This window comes from Hyla sarda, chromosome 10 (assembly GCF_029499605.1).
Source record: "Hyla sarda isolate aHylSar1 chromosome 10, aHylSar1.hap1, whole genome shotgun sequence".
NCBI classification, from domain to species: domain Eukaryota; kingdom Metazoa; phylum Chordata; class Amphibia; order Anura; family Hylidae; genus Hyla; species Hyla sarda.
Window position 1 is genome coordinate 130,298,065 of NC_079198.1, and position 25,913 is coordinate 130,323,977.

The 25,913-nt window shown below is 46.3% G+C and overlaps 1 protein-coding gene across 1 annotated transcript; it reads left to right on the forward strand.

The window, feature by feature from the left end:
• Window positions 1–871: 871 nt before the first annotated feature.
• LOC130294656 (indolethylamine N-methyltransferase-like) lies at window positions 872–25,097 on the forward strand. The gene is made up of 3 exons (XM_056544838.1): window positions 872–1,022; window positions 14,802–15,009; window positions 24,674–25,097. Exons 1-3 carry the CDS (start codon window positions 872–874, stop codon window positions 25,095–25,097), a joined length of 783 nt encoding a protein of 260 aa, XP_056400813.1.
• Window positions 25,098–25,913: the final 816 nt, after the last annotated feature.

The window sequence follows — 25,913 nt, forward strand, 5'->3', positions numbered from 1 at the left end:
TACTAGGAGTTGTAGTTTTGCAACAACTGGAGGAGAACAATTTGGAGACCACTGTGTAGTGGCGTCCAAACTGTAGCCCTCCAGATGTTGCAAAACTTCAACTCCAAGCATGCCCAGACTGCCCAGGCATGCTGGGAGATGTAGTTCAGCAACATCTGAAGGGCCAGATGTTACAGAAATACAACTCCCAGCATGCCTTAACTGTCTGGGCATGCTGAGAGTTGTAGTTTTGCAACATCTGGAAGAGCATAGATTGGAGACCACTGCACAGTGGTCTCCAAACTGTGGCCCTACAGATGTTGCAAAACTACAACTCCCAGCATGCCCGGACTGCCAAAGGCTGTCTGGGCATGCTGGGAGTTGAAGTGTTTTGAAACTCCTAGAAGCAGCAGGGAAGATTACTTTACAGCGATCTTCACTGCTGCCTCTGATGCTGCCGCCACCGCTGCCTCCTCCACTTGCCTGCCGCCGGTCCCCGCTGCATGCGCCGGTCCTCAGGTATGTGCCACCGGTCCCCCCCCACACATTGGTCCACGCAGCTCTCAGGGTCATATTTCCCCACTCTGCCCGGACTTCTGACCTTATATAAACAGCAGGATGCACAAACTACCTGCATAACCTGAAGTTTATATAAGTCATTCTGCGCGAAGGGATTAAAATACAGCAGCTTTGTTTAGCTGCAGATCATGAATGTTTCATGGGAATTTTTAGAACACATAGTCCCATGACTGACTCGTGAAGATAAATCATTTTGCTTTTATTCCTTCTTATTGACATATATCATCTCTAAAATCCGATTCCTGGTAATTATATAAAGACCTGTAGCTCCGGTGTAGAGATCAGTCACCTGTCTGTGATAGAAGATTACACGATGGATTCCGACTCCCGTAAGCTCTATCATGTACATGGATTTGATTCTAGACAGTTTCTGGAGGATTATTTGTCAGATAAACCCGATATGGTCTTTGGAGACGATTCCTTAAAATTTCCTATTGAAAATCTTACAAAAACCTTCACACAGGGTATGTGTACTGATTGTCTATGTTTAGTCTTATGTATTTACTGTATAACTGTTATTATAGAACAGTGGTCTCCAACCTGCGGACCTCCAGATGTTGCAAAACTACAACTCCCAGCATGCCCGGACAGCCAACGGGCATGCTGGGAGTTGTAGTTTTGAAACATCTGGAGGTCCGCAAGTTGGAGACCACTGTTATAGAACAATGTTTCTTCTCTTTATGATGTAAACAATGTCTTATTATCAAAATAATACTTTGCCAATCACATCACCCACACACCACCCTGGTGCCATGGATAAGAGGTGTGTGGGTCTGGGCGGTGTCGGGGGTCTCTTTGCTTGGCTGAACTTTTTTCTTAGCATTTAAATTAAATTTACCGCACCACTTCTTGCCCAGGGGATAAGGTAGTGCCGACTTTCTTTCCTTTTTTTTTTGCCATTTAAATTAAATGGTTCCAAACAACTGTCAATAACTAAACTAACCTCCCCCACTCCAGTCATATCAACTAACTAGGGAAGGGCAAAAACCTGATTATTGTTGGCTGTCCGGGCTTGCTGGGAGTTGTAGTTTTACAACATCTGGTGTCCCACAGTTTGGAAAATACTGAACTACACTAACAATCATTTTTGGTCAGGATACCACTAATTTAACAAATACACAGGGGTCTAAACAGGCTGGAATTGTCACGATTCGGCTTCCAGGTAGTGGATCCTCTGTGTCAGCGAGGGATTGGCGTGGACCGTGCTAGTGGACCGGTTTTAAGAGGCTACTGGTGTTCACCAGAGCCCGCCGCAAAGCGGGATGGTCTTGCTGCGGCAGTAGCAACCAGGTCGTATCCACTAGCAACGGCTCTACCTCGCTGACTGCTGAGAAGGCGTGGGACAGAAGGACTAGGCAGAGGCAAGGTCAGACGTAGCAGAAGGTCGGGGGCAGGCGGCAAGGTTCGTAGTCAAGATGGATAGCAAGGGTTCAGGTAACACAGGCTTTGGACACACTAAACGCTTTCACTGGCACAAGGCAACAAGATCCGGCAGGGGAGTGCAGGGGCAGTGATCAGATATAGTCTGGGAGCAGGTGGGAGCCAATTAAGCTAATTGGGCCAGGCACCAATCATTGGTGCACTGGCCCTTTAAGTCTCAGAGAGCTGGCGCGCGCGCGCCCTAGAGAGCGGAGCCGCGCGCGCCAGCACATGACAGCAGGGGACCGGGACGGGTAAGTGACCTGGGATGCGATTCGCGAGCGGGCGCGTCCCGCTGTGCGAATCGCATCCCCGACGGCCATGACAGTGCAGCGCTCCCGGTCAGCGGGACCGACCGGGGCGCTGCGGGGAGAGAGACGCCGTGAGCGCTCCGGGGAGGAGCGGGGACCCGGAGCGCTAGGCGTAACAGTACCCCCCCCCTTAGGTCTCCCCTTTTCTTTGTCCGGTAACTGCCTCCCCTGGGATGAGGACACCGGGAAAGAATGGAGGGTTTCCTCAACGGCAGGCAGCACAGCAGGAGTGGGAATGGGGAGGGAGGGCAGAGGGCGAAGCCTGGCACGGGGCAGTGTGACACCAGGACGGGGGCCATGAGGAGGCACTGAGGCTTGCCTGACGGGACTGGGAGGGGGGGAGAGGCACTTCCTATGGCAGGCAGAGTCCCAGTTCTTGATCTCCCCGGTGGTCCAATCAAGGGTGGGAGAATGAAGCCGGAGCCATGGCAGACCGAGGAGGACCTCAGAGGTACAGTTGGGAAGGACGAATAACTCAATCCTTTCGTGGTGGGGTCCAATAGACATCAGGAGGGGTTCTGTGCGGTAACGCACGGTGCAATCCAATCTGACTCCGTTGACCGCGGAAATGTAGAGCGGCTTGACGAGACGGGTCACCGGGATGCGGAATTTATTCACAAACGACTCCAAAATAAAATTCCCAGAGGCACCAGAGTCCAAGCAGGCCACGGCTGAGAGGGAGGAGTTGGCTGAAGGAGAAATCCGCACGGGCACCGTGAGACGTGGAGAAGCAGACTTAGAACCAAGAGACGCCACACCCACGTGAGCTGGGTGCGTGCGTGCGTTTCCCAGACGTGGAGGACGGATAGGGCAATCCACCAAGAAATGCTCGGTACTGGCACAGTACAGACAGAGATTTTCTTCCCTACGGCGATTCCTCTCTTCCTGGGTCAGGCGAGACCGATCCACTTGCATGGCCTCCTCGGCGGGAGGCCCAGGCGTAGACTGCAAAGGATGCTGTGGGAGAGGTGCCCAGAGATCTAAGTCTTTTTCCTGGCGGAGCTCTTTGTGTCGCTCAGAAAAACGCATGTCAATGCGGGTAGCCAAATGGATGAGTTCTTGCAGGTTGGCAGGAATCTCTCGTGCGGCCAGCACATCCTTGATGCGAATGGATAGGCCTTTTTTAAAGGTCGCGCAGAGAGCCTCGTTATTCCATGATAACTCGGAAGCAAGAGTACGAAATTGGATGGCGTACTCGCCCACTGAAGAATTACCCTGGACCAGGTTCAACAGGGCAGTCTCGGCAGAAGAAGCTCGGGCTGGCTCCTCGAAGACACTCCGGACTTCAGCGAAGAAGGACTGGACTGTGGCTGTGGCAGGATCATTGCGGTCCCAGAGCGGTGTGGCCCAAGACAAGGCCTTTCCTGAAAGAAGGCTTACTACGAACGCCACCTTAGACCGTTCTGTAGGAAACAAGTCCGACAACATCTCCATATGCAGGGAACACTGAAACAAAAATCCACGGCAGAGTTTAGAGTCCCCATCAAATTTGTCCGGCAGGGACAGGCGGAGGCTAGGAGCGGCCACTCGCTGCGGAGGAGGTGCAGGAGCTGGCGGAGGAGATGGTTGCTGCTGTAGCAGAGGCAGAAGTTGCTGTAACATGGCGGTCAACTGCGACAGCTGCTGTCCTTGTTGGGCAATCTGCTGCGATTGCTGAGCGACCACCGTGGGAAGGTCAGCGAGACTTGGCAGCGGCACCTCAGCGGGATCCATGGCCGGATCTACTGTCACGATTCGGCTTCCAGGTAGTGGATCCTCTGTGTCAGCGAGGGATTGGCGTGGACCATGCTAGTGGACCGGTTCTAAGAGGCTACTGGTGTTCACCAGAGCCCGCCGCAAAGCGGGATGGTCTTGCTGCGGCAGTAGCAACCAGGTCGTATCCACTAGCAACGGCTCTACCTTGCTGACTGCTGAGAAGGCGTGGGACAGAAGGACTAGGCAGAGGCAAGGTCAGACGTAGCAGAAGGTCGGGGGCAGGCGGCAAGGTTCGTAGTCAAGATGGATAGCAAGGGTTCAGGTAACACAGGCTTTGGACACACTAAACGCTTTCACTGGCACAAGGCAACAAGATCCGGCAGGGGAGTGCAGGGGCAGTGATCAGATAAAGTCTGGGAGCAGGTGGGAGCCAATTAAGCTAATTGGGCCAGGCACCAATCATTGGTGCACTGGCCCTTTAAGTCTCAGAGAGCTGGCGCGCGCGCACCCTAGAGAGTGGAGCCGCGCGCGCCAGCACATGACAGCAGGGGGTCCGGGACGGGTAAGTGACCTGGGATGCGATTCGCGAGCGGGCGCGTCCCGCTGTGCGAATCGCATCCCCGACGGCCATGACAGTGCAGCGCTCCCGGTCAGCGGGACCGACCGGGGCGCTGCGGGGAGAGAGACGCCGTGAGCGCTCCGGGGAGGAGCGGGGACCCGGAGCGCTAGGCGTAACAGGAATCTTATGCAGTGTAAACAGGAGATAGAGCCATATGACAGAGGATGGGTATTAATGGAACTAAGGCTGGGTTCACACCACGTTTTGTTAAGTACGGTTCCCGTATACGGCTGGGAGGAGGGGGCGGGGCTTAATCTCGGCGCCCGCACTCAGCCGTATAGGGAAACCGTATTTAATGCATGTCTATGAGCCGACCGGAGTGAACCGCAGCCTCCGGTCGGCTTCACTTTCGGCCGTATGCGGTTTCCCGACCGAAGGCAAAAACATGGTCGACCGCGTTTTTGAATGCGGTCGGGAAACCGCATACGGCCGAAAACGAAGCTAACCGGAGGCTGCGGTTCACTCCGGTCGGCTCATAGACATGCATTAAATACGGTTCCCGAATACGGCTGAGTGCGGGCGCCGCGATACCACCCGCCCCCCCTCCTCCCAGCCGTATACGGGAACCGTACTTAACAAAACGTGGTGTGAACCCAGCCTTACTCTGGTGGTTGGGTCACAGTTATATGTGGGGACCACAGAGGGCACTGGGTCCACTTATTTTTAATTTGTTTAATAATGACCTTGAAGAAGGAGTTGAATTAGAGTAAGGTGATCACAGGACAACATAATATTACAGAGGGATATGGGGAAGCTGGAGGCACGGGGCACAGACATGGCAAATGATGTTTAACTTCTTAAGGACTGAGCCCTTTTTCACCTTAAGGACTGAGCCCTTTTTCGCAATTCTGACCACTGTCACTTTAAGCCTTAATAACTCTAAGATGCTTTTACCGATTATTCTGATTCTGAGATTGTTTTTTCGTGACATATTCTACTTTATTTTAGCGGTAAATTTTTGTCGTTACTTGCATCCTTTCTTTGTGAAAAATCCCCAAATTTCATGAAAATTTTGAAAATTTAGCATTTTTCTAACTTTGAAGCTCTCTGCTTGTAAGGAAAATGGATATTCCAAACAAATTTTATATTGATTCACAAATACAATATGTCTACTTTATGTTGGCATCATAAAATGGACATATTTTTACTTATCGAAAAAAATTGAGGGCTTCAAAGTATAGCAGCAATTTTCAAAATGTTCATGAAAATTGCAAAATCTGAAGTGACAGATGTAACAGAACTACAGCTCCCAGCATGCCTGGGCAGTCTAGGCATGCTGAGAGTTGTAGTTTGGCAACATCTGGAGGGCTACCGTTTGGGCACCACTGTAATAGTGGTCTCCACACGGTGACCCTCCAGATGTTGCAAAACTACAACTCCCAGCATGCCCAGACAGCCTTTGGCTGTCTGGGCATGCTGGGAGTTGCAGTTTGGCAACCACTAGAAGGGCACCTCTAAATATCGCTTTACTGCCACCTTTCTTTTTTCCCCCACAGCTGCCTCCCTACCTGCGGCGCTGATCTCCGTTGTCTCCACCGATGATCGGCGGTCCCCACGGCATCTTGTCCTCAGGTACCGGCCGACATCTTCTCCCCCCGTTCTGCCTGACATCCAGGGGTGGGCAGAGCGGGGGTTTCCATGGCAACCCCCTGTTGTGCGCTGCCATTGGTCAGAATTCAGGGGATAGGAGGAGATCGCACCACTGCGACCTCGCTCCTATCCCTCAGGATGATCGGGGCTATCACTGACAGCTCCGATCATTCCTATTTTCTGGGCGATTGGGTCACCAGGGACCCGATCAGCCCAGAATAGCAGAAAATCGCATGTCTGACTTGACATGCGATTTCCTGCAATCACCGACATGGGGGGGGGGGGGTCTCAGGACCCCCCTAAGCGATGTGCCGGGATGCCTGCTGAATGATTTCAGCAGGCATCCCGGTCCGGTCCCCAACCGGCTAGCGGCGGGGACTGGAATTCTCACGGGCATATCCATACGCCCTCAGTCCTTATGGACTTTAAAGTGGGGGCGTATGGATACGCCCACCGTCCTTAAGAGGTTAACGTGGATAAATGTAAGGTTATGTACTTGAGCCGTAGAAAAAAATTATACAATTATGGGCTAAATAATAAGACATTAGGTCAAACTAATACCAAAAAGGCTTGGGGGTACTGGTGGACAGTAAGCTTAACTTTAGTGATCAGTGCCAGGTAGCGGCTGGGCTAACAAAGTCATGGATGTATCGAGAGAGGCATAGAGGCTTGTGACAAGGACATAGTTTTGCCTCTGTACAAATTATTAGTCAGTATTGTGTCCAATGTTGGGCCCCTGTATATAAGAAGGACATGGCTGAATCTTTCTAGTGATCTTTTTATACCTAGGGCGGTAACCAACATCCTCACCATCATCACAGACAGAGATTCTTTACTGTAAGAGCAGTGAGACTAAGAAACTAGATTAAGGAGGGACTGGGTGTTTTTCTGGAAAATACTAAAGGTTATGGATATTAGATTTATGGGGATAGAACGTTGATCCAGGGATTTATTCTGATCCCATATTGGAGTCAGGAATTCTTCCTCTGTCTTAAGACATTTGGCATCAACCTCATGGTGGGGTGGGGGTGGGGGGTTGCCTTTCTCTCGATCAAAACAGTAGGGTTTTAGTTTGCACTTGATGGACTTGTGTCTTTGTTTAACCTTATAAACTATGTTACTATATCAAACTAAGGGAAATGTTTTAGAGAAAATGTGGAGGGGAGATAGAGAGATAGGACCGCACCGCGGTCACCCACAATATCCGGGAGTGTGTACACTGTGACAGGGGATGTCAGAGGTATGGAGCGGGGTGGTGCAAAAAAGCAGGAGAGAACAATGTCCAAAATAGCAAATTGAGAAAAAGGTTGCTTCTGCACTCACCCTTCTTGCGCTGCTTCACTGTGTCACTGAGTTAGTCCATGTACGGCCGGCCGCTGTACGGGAGATGATACGGAGAGATCGCTGCAGCCGGAGCTGTCACATGCTGTCACCGCTCAGCTCCGGCTGCAGCGATCTCTCCGTATCATCTCTCGTACAGCGGCCGGCCGTATATGGACTAACTCAGTGACACAGTGAAGCAGCGCAAGAAGGGTGAGTGCAGAAGCAACCTTTTTCTCAATTTGCTGTTTTAGGGAAAATGTTTTCAAAACAATAACATCTCCTCCCAAGATTTATTACCCTGCATTTTGCTCTTTTCGGTGGAGGTCCGTATCTATAGCTTTACTGGAGATGCCTTATACAGTTTCTGTTTACCAGCCATGTATGTTTAGTGCTTTTTTTTTATTTACCTCATACTGGTAATCCCTGTTTCTCTTTTCTCCACGTACAGTATTTAATTCCACACCCAGATCTTTGTGTCATGGTCACCATAGGGGGATTGTTCCCTCTCTGGGTATTGATTACATATATGTTGCCTTATATTCCATTCCACCAGATGAGTACAGCATCTCCCCTTCAAAATGTATTAGAGACGTTTGAGCTAGATCAGTATTTGCCAACCAGTGTGCCTCCAGCTTTTGGAAAATTACCACTCTTAGCTATCCCAGATATACTGGGAGTTGTTGTAGTTTTGTAGTTGTAGCTGAATGCAAAGTAGCTGGAAAACACTGATCTAGAAGATCTAAACTTTTCCTTATTATACAGATGAGAGGATTAGGGACGAGCAAATCGAATCTGACGAATCCGAATTCGTTACGAATTTCAGGAAAAAATCAATTCGTAATGAATGTGAATATTGCCGGGATTTGATTGCGCAAATCGCTTCATTAAACTCCATTTAGTCCGGTCCATGCTCCAGGGCATCTAAAATGGTGGATCCACAAGTGAGGACATGGGGCAAGGAATCCTGGGAAGGAGGGAACAAGGGTCGGCGAGATGACCCTGAATCCCATGCAGCATGCAGCCTATCAGCAGCCAGTCACCCCTGTGATGTCACAGCCCTATATAATCGGCAGCCATATTGCGTCCAGTCCCATCAGCGTTCTATTACAGAGAGAGAGAGGGACAGAGAAGTGTGTGTTGTACAGAAAAGCATTTTTACAGCAGCGATTCACCTCCCAGTCACATCAGCGTTCTACTGCAGAGAGGGACAGAGAGCAGTGTTTGTTGCACAGAAAAGCTTTTTTTCAGCAGCGATTTACATGAAGCCCAAATCCAGCCTAGAAGCACTGATAGGGAATGGAGTGAGATTGAGAGAGAAAGTGCAATTTTGGGTGTAGTACACAGTGACCGTGTGCTGCAGCACTGGGGTGTACAACAACTGAAAAGCTAATAGTAGCCAGCCAGTTAGGGTGAGCAGAGCACTAAAAGCGTATTGTTCTCTATTTAGTGTAACCTGTGCGTACATCTAAGTGGTGTAAGATTTTCTTCCTGTTAAAGTCTTAAGGGCCTAGATACTGTGAAAGGCCAGGCAAAAGTACACACCTGCTGGTTTTGTAGACAAATACTGTTTTAAGCGTAGTGGAACGTATTTTCCTTCCCTCATATACGCACTAAGTATGTCAGGCAGAGAAGTGCCAGGACGTGTACACAGGAGTGGCAGAAGCCTAAATTCATCATGCAGAGGTCGCAGTGTGGTGTCCCGCTACCGTATTGCATGCGTTACCTTGTGGTGAGGTCCCCAAAGTCAGAGTCCCTAGGAACAGTGGGGGTCCTCTTCCTTAGTTAACCCCTAGTCACCCCTCAGTTAGCTATAATTAATATAAATATAAGTATAAAGATGTATATTTAATATTCTTACCTTGTTTGCGTTGCAGGACCTGCGGGTCATGTGACCGAGTTACAGAACTCTATGGTTTTTGCTAAAGGACCTTTGGTGGTTTTGGACATGTGATCACCCATAATCCATTGTAACGGTGAGTGACAGCTGATTGGACCAATCCAAAATGGCCAGCCCCTGCCCATATGAGGGAGCTGCGCCATCTTGATCACTCTCTTGGGTTGCTGATTCTGGACGAGGTAGGACCTCCGCAGCTTACAAGGCAAATTACTAGGCCTAAGCCTTGCGGCCTAAGCCTGCGCTAGAGACGGATAGTTCATACAATTCCCCGCTATCTCCTCAAGATCTCCGGACCTAATCAAACCCCTAAATCCGGCAGATCTATGCAAATACAATCCTCTAAAGCTAAAGAGAACTTTCCGGTCCTAAGCATCTGTCAATCACTGCTGTGCTGTTATCTGCACTGTTACCGTTATTGCAAATACAGAAAATCTTCAGTAAAGATTCTGCAAGTTTTAAGTTCAGTACTACTGAGGACAATCTATTTATTTCACACTCACCTATTGCTCTTGGGAAGGGTGGCGATAGGCCCAGCATCAATACAGGGTTTTAACCCTCACCCTGGCGTCACGAGTGACAAGGGTTAACAGCGCCCTTTATAATACTGAACAGCAACACCCCAACTACCCTACACCCCCACAAGGCTTTATTCCCCAAGTTTACCACAGCAGCAGACTAGGGGCGAGTGGCAGCAGGAGTCGCAGTGAGGGGCCTGAGCTCCCGATATCAGCTAGCGGTTGTGTCTCGACCAGCAACCCATCTGCCGTCATCGATTGGTTAAAACGGTCATCCACTTCATGACAAGTGACATCTGACACCCCCAGTGAACAGTTAGTGGGTTCCTCAGACACAACCCTCAGTTGGCATGGCCCGGGAGCAGTCCATGTCCTCCCATTGCCTCTGTCCTATGCTGTTCCCTCCCCATAGAAGTATCTTATGCTGTGGGTTCAGCTCCACTATTTAGTGAGGACGATCTAATAGAGGACAGTAAGTAGCTACTGCCCAGCCAAGAAATGAGGGAGACATCCGCCGCTTCCTACGCTAGATGGGCAAATAGTGATGAGGAGAGTGGCGTGGGAGGTGGTGTTGCGAGCGTTAAGGCTCCTAAAGCAGACACAGTTGAGGAACTTGAGGAGGACATCAGTGACGTGCAGACACAACTCAATGATGATGAAGCTGATCGCACTTGGGAGCCGGGTGCAGAAGGGGCTTCATCTTCATCAGGAGAATAGGGCTGCAGGTTGCCCGTGAGGCAGCAGCTGAGCCAGCAAGGTGGTAGCATAGTTAGCAGTCAGCATGGTGGTAGAAGTGGAAAGTCTGGAGCCAAACGTGCCCGGGGTAGACCACCTGCTTTGTGGCAGCCTACCCAAGAGGTAGTGGAACAGGGGTTCCTGGAGTCAGCGGCAGTAGCAGTCAATCAGTGCGGACTGATCAGGGTCCCAATGTTGGCACCACTGCCCTGCGTCAACATATGCAGCGTCACCATAAAGCTGCCTGGGAGAACCGTGGCTCCGATGTGGTGGTCCAGTCTGCTGCATCACCCAGTGGCACGCCGCTCTCTGTTTCAGCCAGCCAAGGCTCCACCACCTCAGCCGAATGGAGCTGAATATCATACTCAACTTCTGTCACTCCAGATGCTCCTGATCCTGCTACTTGGAATTAGTCATTCCGCCAGCAATCCATTGGCAAAGCCATGTCGAAGAGACAACAGTATGCGCCCACTCATCCCATATCGCAGAACTTGAATGTGCTCCTGTCCAAGTTGCTGGTGCTGCAGTCCCTCTCTTTTCAAGTGGTGGACTCTGTACCTTTCAGAAAACTGATGGCTTGTGCCGAGCCAAGGTGGAGAGTCACAAGCCGTCATTTCTTTGTGAAGAAGGCAGTACCAGCCCTGTACAATTTTGTGGAACAGAAGGTGGGCCAGTCCTTGAGCCTGTCAGTGTGTACCAAAGTGCACGGCAGCGCCGACATGTGGACTTGTAACTATGGTCAAGAACAATACATGTCCTGTTCCTGCACAGCCACAACAGCAACAGATCGCGCCACTTCCGCCTCCACTCTCTCAGGCCGTTGGTCCAGTGACAGTGTGCGACTCCGCCTCCTTATACTCCATTGTGTCTTCAGCCTCCACTGCACGGACAAGTCTTAGTGCCCCTCCGGCATACCATGAATGCAGGGCACGGCGGTGTCACGCTGTTCTTCACATGGTTTGCCTTGGCGAACTGAGTCATACAGGGGAGGAACTGTTAAAAGTCATTCATCAAGAAATCAAATCATGGCTTAATCCACGAAAACTGGAAATGGGAACCATGGTGACCAACAATGGGAAGAACATATTGTCTGGGCTGCAACAAGGAAACCTGAGACATGAACCCTGCATGGCACACGTGTTTAATCTGATTGTCAAGCGGTTCCTGAAGTGTTAACCCTTCTGCAAGGCATCCTAACAATGGGAAGGAAACTTTGGAAGAACTTCAGCCACTCGTACACTGCAGAGCACACCCTCCTTGAGCTGAAGCATCAGAACGGTATCCCCCAACATAGTCTGATATGCGACGTTTCCACACGTTGGAATTCCACCCTCCATATGTTGGACCGACTATACGAACAGAGAAAAGCCATTACCGATTTCTTGATGATCCAAGCGGATAGGGGGGACTTCCCTGTATAACTTCAATGTCAGCCAGTGGCAGCTCATACGTGACCCTGCCGTCTGCTCAAGCCCTTTGAGGATGCCTCATTATTAGTCAGTCGCCAGGATTACGGGATGAACAATGTCATTTCACTGCTTCATTTCCTACAACACGTGTTGGAAATGATGGCTGGTCAGGGCACGAGAGACGTGGCGCCTACATCTCACGCCCACATGAGCCCTGTGGGGGCTAAACTGGAGGAGGAGGAGTGGGAGGGGCACAGTGGAGCAGAGTTTAGGTTTCGCAAGATGGGGACGGTTTTTCTAGTCATCTGACAGGAGAGGTGGAGCAGGAGCAGCCAGAGGAGCTAGAGGGTTATGAGGAACGTGAGACAGAGGACCCAGCTACATCGTGGTGGTATGCAGTGGAGATGGAGGCAGGGAGTCCCTATGAGTCACTTGCACAAAGGGCATGATGCATGCTCACTTGCTTCGGTAGTGACTGCCGAATTGTCACCATTCGGCAGCGGAATGACTTCTGGCTCTTCACCTTATTGGACCCTCGCTACCGGCACAAAATGGGGGCCTTAATACGTAGTCAGTTTGTCGATGTCTATCTGCCCCATCATCCATCCTCTCGCAGGTCTGACTCAGGGATCCCTCTGCACTCACCTTCCACTGCCATGGCTGCTGGGGAAGGGTGGGTTGGCAGGACCAGTACCATCAGCAGCAGCCTGAGTCTACAGTTGCTGATGAGTACCTTTCTTCACCCGCATAGTGAAGCAACTCATCACCAGCAGGTAAACCTGAAGCAGGACCTGAACCAGCAGGTGGTGGCATACCTTGACATGCCCATGCCAACACACCTTGAAGATCCGCTGGACCTCTGGGCAGCCAAATTTGATTTGTGGCCGCAACTAGCAGAGTTTGCCCTGGAAAAGCTGTCCTGCCCAGCTTGTAGTGTGGCATCGGAGCGGGTGTTTAGTGCGGCGGGGGCCATATTCATCCCAAGGAGAACGTGTCTGTCCACGAAATATATAGAGAGACTGACCTTTGTGAAGTGGAATCAGGCATGGATCAGCCAGGATTTCCACCCACCAATGCCTGATGCATCAAAGTAGATTGACCATGGTGCCACACCAACACTTCACAAATAGGGATAGTGCCAAACAGATTTAAGGCGCTGCTCCCCATTTACAAACATTCCTCCGCATCAGACCTTTTTTCACCCACCTTCATCATTGGGTACTGATATTGCCACCCACCGCACACACCGCAGTCACCCTGCAGATTGACAGCCCAGTCATGTGAGGAGTCGGTCATGTCTCAGTGACACCAACTATATCAATGTGTTCCACCAGTATCAAGGCCTCAAGCTCCCCCATTTTACTTGCTTGACTTCTGGTATTTGTGAACACTTAATGTTGCCATCTAGTTTTACTCATTTAGTATCAGAAATGGGATTTAATGAGTTATTGTAGGTACATTAATTTTCACCACTGCTTCATAACACCAGGATCTCCTATCCACTGTTCTTAGTCTCCATCCACAAGACTCCTCTCCACCCACCATTATGCCCTGACCCCTCTCTAACTTATCTGGCCCTCTGTCTGCTTGATTTGCTACTTTGTCTTCCCCCCCACTTACCTAGTTTAAATACTCTGCCACCCCTTTCAGGATTCTCTCCCCCTGCAAAGCAGACCCACTTCCATTCAGGTGCAAATTATCTGCAGAATACAGTACCCCAATGAAAAATCAGTCCAGTGCTCCAAAAACCCTAACTTTAAGGCCTTACTTGAAGAGTTTAACCATACATGACACAGATAGTATTCCAGAGAGAACAGCCTTGGAGGTCCTTCCCTTTAGCTTGGCACCTAGTTCTTTATAGTCGTTCTTTGGGGACAGCCACCTATCATGTATTTTGTCGTCGGTTCGCACACAGGCCACAACAGCTGGGTCTTCCCCAGCCCCCCAAGTAATTAGTTCACCCGCTTCACCACAAGCCAAAACCTGGCACCAGGGAGAAAGCAAACTAAAGCCCTCACATCATCACCCAACTTGGCAATTTTGCTTGGGAGCTCAGAAACAGAAGTGGCCTTTATTTGCTTTGCATTCTTGAACCCATAGAGATAGCATCAGTATACAAATAAACCTGGAGGAGAGGTATATAATTACTATATATTCTGATCCAATAGAGATAACAGCAGCTAGTTCTCCCTTGATGCAGTACTGTGCCTAATAGTGCTCAACAATTAAATAATCTGCACCCTAGTTTTTAACCAGGCAGTACTGTGTCCCCTCATGCATTATTGTTCCCCCCTAGTTATTCATCTATAAAGTATTGTGCCCCCTAATGTGCTGCCTTGCAGTATTGTCACCCTAAGTACCCCCAAACTTAGTACTGTGCCCCATAAACAATAGCAATGTCCCCACTTAGTACCCCCACTGTCTGCTCTTGTCTGTGAGTCAGTGACCAAGAAAACAAAGTAAAATAGATTTGAGGGCAGGCATTCTCTAGGGGAGAATTGGAGATACCCAAGTACATCGCTTGTGTATCTCAGGCCCTCCCATAGTGAATACATGGAGTGCATGCTGACCCTGCGCTTCATGCAGCCAGAGAGTTACTGGACCCCATTTTGAAGATCGTGGTGGGTCCAGTGGTCACCCCACCCCGGGATCAAACACTATATGTTTTTAAATGCTGGAGCACCCATTAAACATATAAGACATTTCAATATGTTTAACATTTTTCTACAGGTCATATTAAAGGAGATGTCCTGATTGACCTCAGTATTGGTTCTTTTATCCATCATCTTTATTCAGCCTGTGAGTTTTTCCAACACATCATAGTCCTGAAGGTCAGTGACAGATGCATCATGGAGCTGAAGAGATATCTGGACTCACGGACTGGTGCATTCGATTGGGGACATGCCACAAAACTTCATGTAGAGATAGAAGGAAAAAGGTGAATGGAAAACCCACTTGTTATTGTTGTTATTGTACGAGATATGAGGATAGGTCTGAGAGACCTGTAGGGAGAATATATTGTACTTACCTTATTTTTACAGTATAAGGCAATTAAAGATCAAAGTCAGTAGAAAAATCTACATATATCTACTGAGAACAATATTCCAACCCATAGGGATCTGTGTAATAATAGGTACTGCTATGAGGCCACCGTGTAAGTATGACACTCAGTACACCAGCCTTGGTAGAATTCAAGTTTTAGGGTACGTTCCCACACGGCGTATTTTGCTGCGTATTTGCTGCGTATTTGCTGCGTATTTGGTGCTGCGTATTTTCCTACCCATTGACTTCAACAGAGAAAATAAAATACGCAGCAGCAAATACGCAGCAAATACGCCGTGTGGGAATGTACCCTTAAACTTGTGAAGGGGTGGGTGGCTGCACACTAAAGGGGTTTACATGTTGGATCTGTGCCGAGGTACTAAGTTGCACTATACCCGTAGTGTCAAATAAGAGTAAAATTAAAATAAAAGTATTCAGACCTCAAGGGACAGTACCCAAGAATTGTGTATTAAAATTGTATAATATATATATATATAAAAACAAGATACAGTAAAATTGTAACTAAAGATGTAGCTGGTTTAAAAAAATGTTAATTTTTTATTTATTAAATTAGTGGAGTATAGGGCTGAACCCTGAGCAGGGCCCTTGCCACAGAGTCAGCACACTAAAAATCAGTATAAAATAATATCCATATAAAATATATGTTATAATAAAAAATGATAAAATAATACTGATTATTATGGAAAATAATATAAAGAGTTATGTGCAAATATAGATGTCTAAGATTCTGCTACTTAAGCTGTTGAATATAATGTCCTTGATAATAGTTTCAAAGCGCTGCTACCATAAATAAATAAAATGCAGAGTGCAGTGTTTGAAGTTCTGGTGATGGTATGAGTATAAGTTATAGTTTATAGTCCATAGTGCATATCTATGAATATGCAGGTTGATACAAAGAGTTAGTATTTGTCTCGCAGGCTTGCACGCGTTCGCACCTGGCCCGCTGACTGATGTTACCTGCTGTTGTAGCGCGATGCACAACTACCAGTTGCGGGGATGTATTGCCGTTCTTAAGTAGTGGTTGGCAGCCGGGGATAAGACTTGTCTGTCTGTGGGAAAAAATGCTGCGAGGTAGTGCAGAATTTAGGTGTCCTCTGGGTGGCATGGAACAGCATCCGGCTCTGGTGGTATTCAGCCCAGGCAGCAGAGGTAGTGTAAGAGCTCCAGACTGGTGTCCTCGTGTGGCTGTTTGCTGTTTTGGGCGCATATCACACTATGCGGTGGTACACTTTTAGGGGAGCTGCAGCACTTGCAAGGTATGTACGTGGATGATGTTAACTGTGGCAGATCTTGGCATCAGATCTATAGGTGGCCAGACGCATTTCGGGAAGGGGGGGTCCCCCTTTATCAATGGCTCAGTATATCTGAGCCGTCTGGCAGGGAGCACTTGGTAGGTATTCACATTCGTTGCACTGCGGCGGTCATTGTTACTGTGATGCTTTGTCTGTGGGGTGGAGTGGCCCGGCATGGTCGGGCAGCAGTGGGGCTGCCTGGCCACTGGGTCAGTCCCCCTGTGGACATGGCGTTGCAGTGATGGTGGCTGCGGCCTGTAAATAGTAAGAAAAAAGACATCACTGAAAAATAGCAGCACACCCAGCAATAAACAATTAATATATAAATTAAGTTATATATATTAATATAGCAGATATTGCAAAGCACACATGCCCATACAGATATTGGGGAACACTTGTGACAAAAATAATAAAGCCCAGTATAATCCCATCATAAGGTAACACCTAATACTTGCACATTTTAGGGTATCAAGGCAGAAGCTAGCGTCCCAGACCGAAGTCAATGGTGGAGGACGGGGTCACAAGAAACCCCACGCATTTCGTTGACTAGGAGTGGCAACTTCCTCAGGGGTAGAGCCCCCCCAGTTCTTTCTTCTCCTGGTGGCCGCGGCCTGGCGCTACGCCAATGTTGGGTTATTGGCCCACTCTAAATTGGTGGCCTTGACGTGGCTAGTGGGCTTGTACTTTTTGATCAAAATGTATTCTAACAACCTGCTAGTGTTTGAATTTATGCTTAGAAGCAAGTAATTCAAAATCCAAATTGTGGATGTGCGGCTGTGTTTCTTTTTCTCTATTTATATATATATATGTATGTAACTATCCATATGTCTATACGTCTCTTTCGCTCTTTCTCTCTCTCTCTCTCTCTCTCTCTCTCTCTCTCTCTCTCTCTCTCTGTACAGTCATATATCGGTATATATCTTATATATTTTTTTTTTAGATGTAAACCTTCACATTAGATCATAGATATATAGCTATCAATATCTCTCTCTCTCTCTCTCTCAGAAACTGATTGGGATTTATGCCAAGCCAGAATTTTCCCCAGAAGGGAAGAAGACCCATCTGCAGACAGCTGTTTTGTGGTGCTTGCCCCTTGTCAGTACAGAGCAGGGTGTTCTGGCTTGGCTTGTGGGAGGAGGCCTGTGACTAGCCCGCGGAGTGCTAATGGCCTTTTTGAATCCAGAAGCGGTGCTCCTCCCTAAGCCCGCGGAGTGCTAATGGCCTTTGTGAATCTCTGTTCTACATCGGAAGTGGTGCTCCTCCCTAAGCAGAATACATGCCCCTTTTAGCTAGGCACAGGCCTCTTCCCACAGCCAAGCCAGAACACCCTGCCCTGTACTGACGAGGGGCAATCCCCCGAAACAGCTGTGTGAGGGTGGAGTGATGAGCTGCTTTGCATATTCCTTACCCAGAATGCCCGCGGAATGCAAATGGCCTTTTTGAATCTCCGTTCTACACCGGAAGCGGTGCTCCTCCCTAAGGAGAACTTGCCTCTATATATACATATATGTATATATATATAAATATATATATATATATATTGTATATATAGATAGATATATAGTTATATAAATCATGTATCTGTATATATATATTATTATTTTTCTGCTCACACAGCAGACAGATGAATTAAGAACAGGAAATAGGAGGGAAAGACCTTAATTGAATGATCAAACCACAGCTTATTAAGGTCAAACCACTTGACCTACATTCCTTTGATGTTCTATTACCTATTTGACTTTAATTGGCTGTGGTCTCTATAGTCAATTAACCTAAATTTGCTCCAATTAGAGTGGCTAATGTATATTTCAAAACTTTCTTTCTTCCATTCATATGGCCCCAGTGACTCCCTGCCGGTTCCTGCTGCAACCACTGTGATTGCAAGCGGGGACAACTGGAATTCAAAAATTACAACTCCCATCAACCCCAACATAAAAATTAAAAGATTTTTCTCATATATAAAAAGGTAATCCCACATCCTACATCCATGGTTACATATTCCCTTCTACAGCTTGCAGCAAGGAAAAAGTCCTTTCTATCCTACTGAAATTATAGCTCCCATCCATGTCTTCCTGCATATGCAGAGACATTGAAATTACAAGAAGAGTTTTGCAGTAATTTATCATTTAAAACCAGCTCATATTGTATAATTACAATGAAATCGTCCTTCACAATTACATTAAATACATACATACATTATTGTCCCGGCCATCTGCCTCCGCAAATTTCAATTTGCAGTATCTTTCATTTCTGATAGAAGACTTCTGTAAATTTATGGATTTTTGGTAAATTAGGGAAACTCAGCCTTTTTTTTTTTGCCTACTGTATTATACATATCACTGATGTCCATGTCCTCGTCTCTGATCCCCGCAATTATTCATGGCAGCACATCTAAATGCCCTAAAAAAAATAAAATAAATGGGGTTAAAAAGTAAAGTGAAAATAAAAAAAATTATGATTTAGAGCAAAAACTAGAAAAAAAAATTATGAAATGCACTCCTCATTCATTTTCAATATTGAGCGCAAAATTTTCTGGTCCCTGCCCGCTCCCGAAAATTGAAAGACAAGAAAAAAAATTTTTTACTGTTCATTTTTAACCCCTTAAGGACCAGGGGTGTTTCCATGTTTGCACTTTCATTTTTTTCCCCTTACCTGTAAAAAAATCATAACTCAATTTTGCACCTAAAAATACATATGATGGCTTACTTTTTGTGCCACCAATTCTACTTTGTAATGACATCAGTAATTTTACCAAAAATGTATGACAAAATGGAAAAAAAATCATTGTGCGACAAAATTTAAGAAAAAACACAATTTTGTCAATTTTGGGGGCTTCCGTTTCTACGCACTACATTTTTCAGTAAAAAAATTACACCTACTCTTTATTCTGTAGGTCCATATGATTAAAATGATACCCTATTTATATAGGTTTGATTTTGTCGTACTTCTGGAAAAAATCATAAGTACATGCAGGAAAATGTATACGTTTAAAATTGTCATCTTCTTACCCCTATAACTTTTTTATTTTCCTACAGCTGTTCGGGATGCTGCGATTTCACCATGCCGATCACGAACAGCCCGCTAATCTAGCCGGGGGTAGTTTTGTTTCACTTTAGATGCGGTGATCAACTTTGAACACCGCGTCTAAAGGGTTAATAGTGCGGCACCGTGATTAGTGCTGCGCGCTATTAGCCACGGGTCCTGGCCATTGTTAGAAGCCGGGCCCGACCCGCTATGACGTGGGGCCACACCGTGGCCCCGCATTATAGAACGGGAGCGGACTCAGGGCATACAGGTACGCCCTTGGTCCTTCAGGGGTTAAACAGGGATCAATTTATGTGGGTGGGCAGGGACCTAAAAATGTAGCCGACAATAATAAAATGTAGAAAGGGGCCATTTAAATGTGAAAATAATATATTTTTTAAAATTAATGTTTACATTTTTTATATCAGTAATGTATTTTAATATTGTGTTTAATAAAGTGTGTGTGTGTTTCACTTTTTTCCTCTATTTTATTACATTTTTTAGGTAGTACTACTACTCCCAGCATGGAACAGACTGTTCCATGATGGTAGCTGTAGTACTTGTACTAATAGACAGATCGCCCCCGGTGTCACTCCTGACACCCAATACGATTGTCCTATCTATTGCATAGATTGAGCAGCTTTCTCCTGCACTCGCATCTTTGCACTATACTCTGGCCGGCCAATGATGTGAATAGAATTTATTCATATTTCCTGCAGAGAGCTGTGATTGGCCAGATGATTGCAGCCAATCACAGCTCTCTGCAGGAAATATGAATAATAAGTATATATAAAGCATATACTCATTCTACAGTGAGACCAGAGAAGAGCACCTGGCTGACTGCATCTATACATTATACAGGATGATTGCAGCAGGTGTCAGGAGTGACACGCGCTGTGATCTTTCCCTACCTGCAGGTACTACTGCTCTCAACATGGAGCACACTCGGCTACATGCTAGGAGCTGTAGTACCTGCATTAATAGACAGATCGCAACAGGTGTCAGAAGTGAAACCTGCTGCGATCTGTCTATTAATGCAGGTACTACAGCTCCCAGCATGGAGCAGAGTGTGCTCCATGTTGGGATCAGTAGTACCTGCAGTTGAGAACAGATCACAGTGGGTGTCACTCCTGACACCCGATGCGATTGTCCAATCTATTGCAGAGATAGCCACCCACAGCCACCCACATCTATACATTATATAGGACCATCTGTTTATTAGCACAGGTACTACTACTCACATTATGGAACAGTCTGTTCCATGCTGCTGTTACACCGAGCGCTCCGGGTCCCCGCTCCTCCCCGGAGCGCTCGCAGCGTTCTCTTATTCACAGCGCCCCGGTCAGACCTGCTGACCGGGTGCGCTGCGATATTGCTTCCAGCCGGGATGCGATTCGCGATGCGGGACGCGCACGCTCGCGATGCGCATCTTGGCTCCCGTACCTGACCCGTTCCCTGTCTGTGTTGTCCCGGCGCGCGCGGCCCCGCTCCTTAGGGCGCGCGCGCGCGCGCCGGGTCTCTGCAATTTAAAGGGCCACTGCGCCACTGATTGGCGCAGCAGGCCTAATCAGTGTCATCACCTGTGCACTCCCTACTTATACCTCACTTCCCCTGCACTCCCTCGCCGGATTATGTTGCCCTTGTGCCAGTGAAAGCCTTTCCTTGAGTGTTCCTAGCCTGTGTTCCAGACCTCCTGCCGTTGCCCCTGACTACGATCCTTGCTGCCTGCCCTGACCTTCTGCTACGTCCGACCTTGCTCTTGCCTTATCCCTTGTACCATGCCTATCTCAGCAGTCAGAGAGGTTGAGCCGTTGCCGGTGGATACGACCTGGTTGCTACCGCCGCTGCAAGACCATCCTGCTTTGCGGCGGGCTCTGGTGAAAACCAGTAGCAACTTAGAACCGGTCCACCGACACGGTCCACGCCATTCCCTCTCTGACACAGAGGATCCACCTCCAGCCTGCCGAATCGTGACAGCTGCAAGTAGTAGTACTACCTAAAAAAATTTAAAAAATTGAGAAAAAAAGTGAAACACACACACACTTTATTAAACACAATATTAAAATACATTACTAATATTGTAATTTTTTTTATTATCAATAAATGTATCATCATTACTTATGAACTACTACATGACTATTATAACTGTGCACATACTATTAAAGCAGGAGAATATAACTCCTAATCCCAATTGAGAGAAATCCATAACATGTATTATCATCACCAGTATCCACATGCCAATCAGGTCAGCATGTGTAGGGTCAGATATACTCAGCCATTGATAAAGTGGGACCCCCCCCCCACTCACCCCGAAATGCATCTGGACACCTATAGATCTGATACCAAGATCTGACAGCTTTAAAATCATCCACGTACACACCTTGCAAGCGCTACAGCTCCCCTAAAAGTGTACCACCGCATAGTGTGATACGCGCCCAAAACAGCAAACAGCCACACGAGGACGCTGGTGTCTGGAGCGCTCACACTACCTCTGCTGCCTGGGCTGAATACCACCAAGCCGGACTCTGTTCCGTGCCTCTGAGAGGACATAGACTGCCAACCACTACTCAAGAACGGCAATACATCCCCGCAATTGGTAGTTGCGCATCGCGCTAGGACAGCAGGTAACATCAGTCAGCAGGCCAGGTGCGAACCCGTGCAAGCCTGCGAGACAAATACTAACTCTTTGTATCAACTTGCATATTCATAGATATGCACTATGGACTATAACCCCTTAAAGGTTACCTCTCATCAAAAATGTTTTTGATATATTATAGTTTAATGTATGCAGAATAACTTTCCAATTGCATGTTAGTAAAAAAATATGCTTCTTTCTATTTAATTTTCCACTTTGAAAAAATGTCCTGGCAGCAAGCATTTTAGACTCATGCCGGAGTCATAAACACTCAGAGCTGCCAGCCTGCTTTGTTCACAAAGGAGAACACTCAGCCTGTTTGGCTGTGAACAAAGCAGGCTGGCAGCTCTGAGTGTTTAGGACTCCAGCATGAGTCTGAAATGCTTGCTGCCAGGACTGGTAGGGAGACCCCCAGTGGTAATTTTTTCAAAGTGGAAAATTAAATAGAAAGAAGCATATTTTTTAATAACATGCAATTGGAAAGTTATTCTGCAAACAAGAATCTATAATATATCAAAAGTTTTTTTTGATGAGAGGTACCCTTTAAGGGTTTTTCAGTTTTTGAATTTTCATTTTTTCCTCCCTACCTTTTAAAAATCATAACCCTTTCAATTTTCCACCTAAAAATCCATATTATGGCTTATGTTTTGCATCACAAATTCTACTTTGCAGTGACATCAGTAATTTTACCCAAAAATCCACAGCGAAACGGAAAAATAAATCATTGTGCAACAAAATCGAAGAAAAAAAGCCATTTTGTAAATTTTGGGGGCTTCCGTTTCTGCGCAGTACATATTTCGGTAAAAATGAGACATTATCATTATTCTGTAGATCCATACGGTTAAAATGATACCCTACTTTATATAGGTTTGATTTTGTCGTACTTCTGGAAAAAAATCATAACTACATGCAGGAAAATGTATACGTTTAACTTTTCCACGTACAGGGCGGTATGAGGGCTCATTTTTTGCGCCGTGATCTGAAGTTTTTATCGTTAACATTTTTGTTTTGATCACTTTTTATACATTTTTTAATGGTAGAAAAAGTGACCAAAAATACGCTTTTTTGGACTTTGGAATTTTTTTACGTGTACGCCATTGACCGTGCAGTTTAATTAGCTATATTTTTATAGTTCAGACATTTACACATGCGGAGATACCACATATGTTTATTTTTATTTACACTAATTTATTTTTTTAATGGGAAAAGGGGGGTGATTCAAAGTTTTATTAGGGAAGGGGTTAAAGGATCTTTATTAGCACTTTTTTTTTTTTTACTTTTTTTTTGCAATGTTATAGCTCCCATAGGGACCTATAACACTGCACACACTGATCTTTTACACAGATCACTGGCGTGTATTAACACGCCTGTGATCAGTGTTATCGGCGCTTGACTGCTCCTGCCTGGATCTCAGCCACGGAGCAGTCATTTGCCAATCGGACACCGAGGAGGCAGGTAAGGTCCCTCCCGGTGTCCTGTAAGTTGTTCAGGACGCTGCGATTTCACTGTAGCCGGGATACTTTCACTTTCGCTTCAGACGCGGCGGTCAGCTTTGATCGTCGCGTCTGAAGGGTTAATACAGGGCATCACCGCGATCGGTGATGTCCTGTATTAGCCGTGGGTCCCGGCCGTTGATGGCTGCTGGGACCGACCCGATATGACGCGGGGTCACCGCGTGACCCCGCGGCAAATGGCGGGAGCCGGCGGAGGACGTAAATATACGTCCTTCGTCGTTAAGGAGATAAACTATAACTTATAGTCATACCATCATCAGAACTTCAAACGCTGTACTCTGCATTTTATTTATTTATGGTACCAGCTACAGATGAGCGAAGTTACAGTAATTCGATTTGTCATGAACCTCGCGGCTTGGCGGTTGCTTACTTTAGCCTGCATAAATTAGTTCAGCTTTCACGTGCTCCAGTGGGTTGGAAAAGGTGGATACAGTCCTAGTAGAGTCTTCTAGGACTGTATCCACCTTTTCCAGGCCACCGGAGCACCTGAAAGCTGAACTAATATATGCAGGCTAAAGTCATCCACTGCCGAGCCGAGAAGTTTTTGACGAATTGAATTCACTGTAACTTCGCTCATCTCTAGTACCAGCGCTTTGAGACTATTATCAAGGACATTATATTCAACAGCTTATGTGGCAGAATCTTATTCATCTATATTAGCACATAACTATTTTTATTATTTTCCATAATCAGTATTATTTTATCATTTTTTATTATATCATATATTTTATATGGATATTATTTTATATATATTTTTAGTGTGCTGACTCAGGGTTCAGCCCTATACTCCACTAATTTAATAAATAAATAAATTACCAATTTTTTTAACCAGCTACATCTCTAGTTACGATTTTACTCTATCTAGTTATATCTTTATTATACCATTTTAATACACAATTCTTTGGTACTGTTCCTTGAGGTCTGAATACATTTATTTCTGAATTCAAGTTTTGACCATTATCGGAAGCCAATAAAACCAATTGGAAGCCAATAAGACATAATTATTGAGCTTTTACGACACCTCATTCATGACTGGGAGACAATCATGTTTCATATTTTTCTCATTTCTTTAAGTGACCAGTTTCAAGACAAAGAAGAAAAAGTGAGATCAACAATTCCGCATGTGATGAAATGTGACCTTGAGAAAGAAAATATGACGGATCCGATAGACTTACCTCCAGCAGATTGTATCTTAGTTGCTTGGCTCCTAGATGCTGTCTGTAAAGACCAAGATGACTACAGGAGATATCTCAGGAAGTTCTCAAGGATGCTGAAACCTGGAGGACATCTTCTATTAATTGGGCTTCTAGGCACAACATATTGCAAAGTTGGGAATGACACAATCCATGCTTTCACATATGATGAGGATTTTGCCAGCAAAGCTCTAGTTGGAGAAGGATTTGTTATAGATTACTGTGTAACTAAGAAGAGAACGAATGTGAGTGAACTTATGGACTATAAGGCCATCATATTCATTGCAGCTCACAAGGAGAAGTAGGTCTGTTAAGAATCTCAATGTGAAGTCTGCATGTCAAGAGTTTATACAAGGGATTTTTAACTATATATTTTTTAAACAAATGACATCACTATTCTACATAGCCACCTCCTATAGCATTGCAAATCACATGACACATGGCCAATCACTACTCCTCCCACCTTTACGTTTGCCAGCTAAAATATAAAAGTGCGGAAACTTTTTGAATGTTCCTCTTATGTAACTCTTTAGAATTAAGATATAATAATCACAGCGGGGCATCGGATCAGGCGCAGGTCTTTTCATGTAATACTAACCATACTGTGCCCTGTTTTACACTACACAGACACCCCCTGAATGGGTACTGTGCAATACTTTATTTATTATGGTGGAGCTAAAGGGAATTTGAGCATTTACTGCCAGATTTTCACACAGATTAATGCTGAGGGTCCCTATGTTGAGGGGGGGAAACTTTGTTATCAGCTTGTTGTTTTTTTTTTTTTTTTTTAAGAAGGAATTGTTGAAAGCATAGAACCCCATTGAACCTTCATCTAATGCATTATATAAGTGTATAAAAATATATTTAATCATCAGTACAAAAGATGTGGTGCCGGATCCTTATTCTTTGAAGATAGTAAATAGAGATGAGCGAATGGATTTTGACAAATCCGAATTCATTATGAATTTCAGGAAAAATTCGCAACAAATGTGAATATCATTGTGATTCGATCACGCAAATCGCTTGATTAAACTCCATTTAGTGTGGTCCAGGCTCCAGGGCATCTAAGATGGCGGATCCACATGTGAGGACAAGGGGCAAAGAATCCTGGGAAGGTGGGA

Excerpts from the sequence above, each read along its gene's own strand:
- LOC130294656 (XM_056544838.1), top strand. The coding sequence starts at position 872 with ATGGATTCCGACTCCCGTAAGCTCTATCATGTACATGGATTTGATTCT. Across the intron at positions 1,023-14,801 it reads TACAAAAACCTTCACACAGG|GTCATATTAAAGGAGATGTC; the intron begins GTATGTGTACTG and ends ATTTTTCTACAG. Across the intron at positions 15,010-24,673 it reads GTAGAGATAGAAGGAAAAAG|TGACCAGTTTCAAGACAAAG; the intron begins GTGAATGGAAAA and ends CATTTCTTTAAG.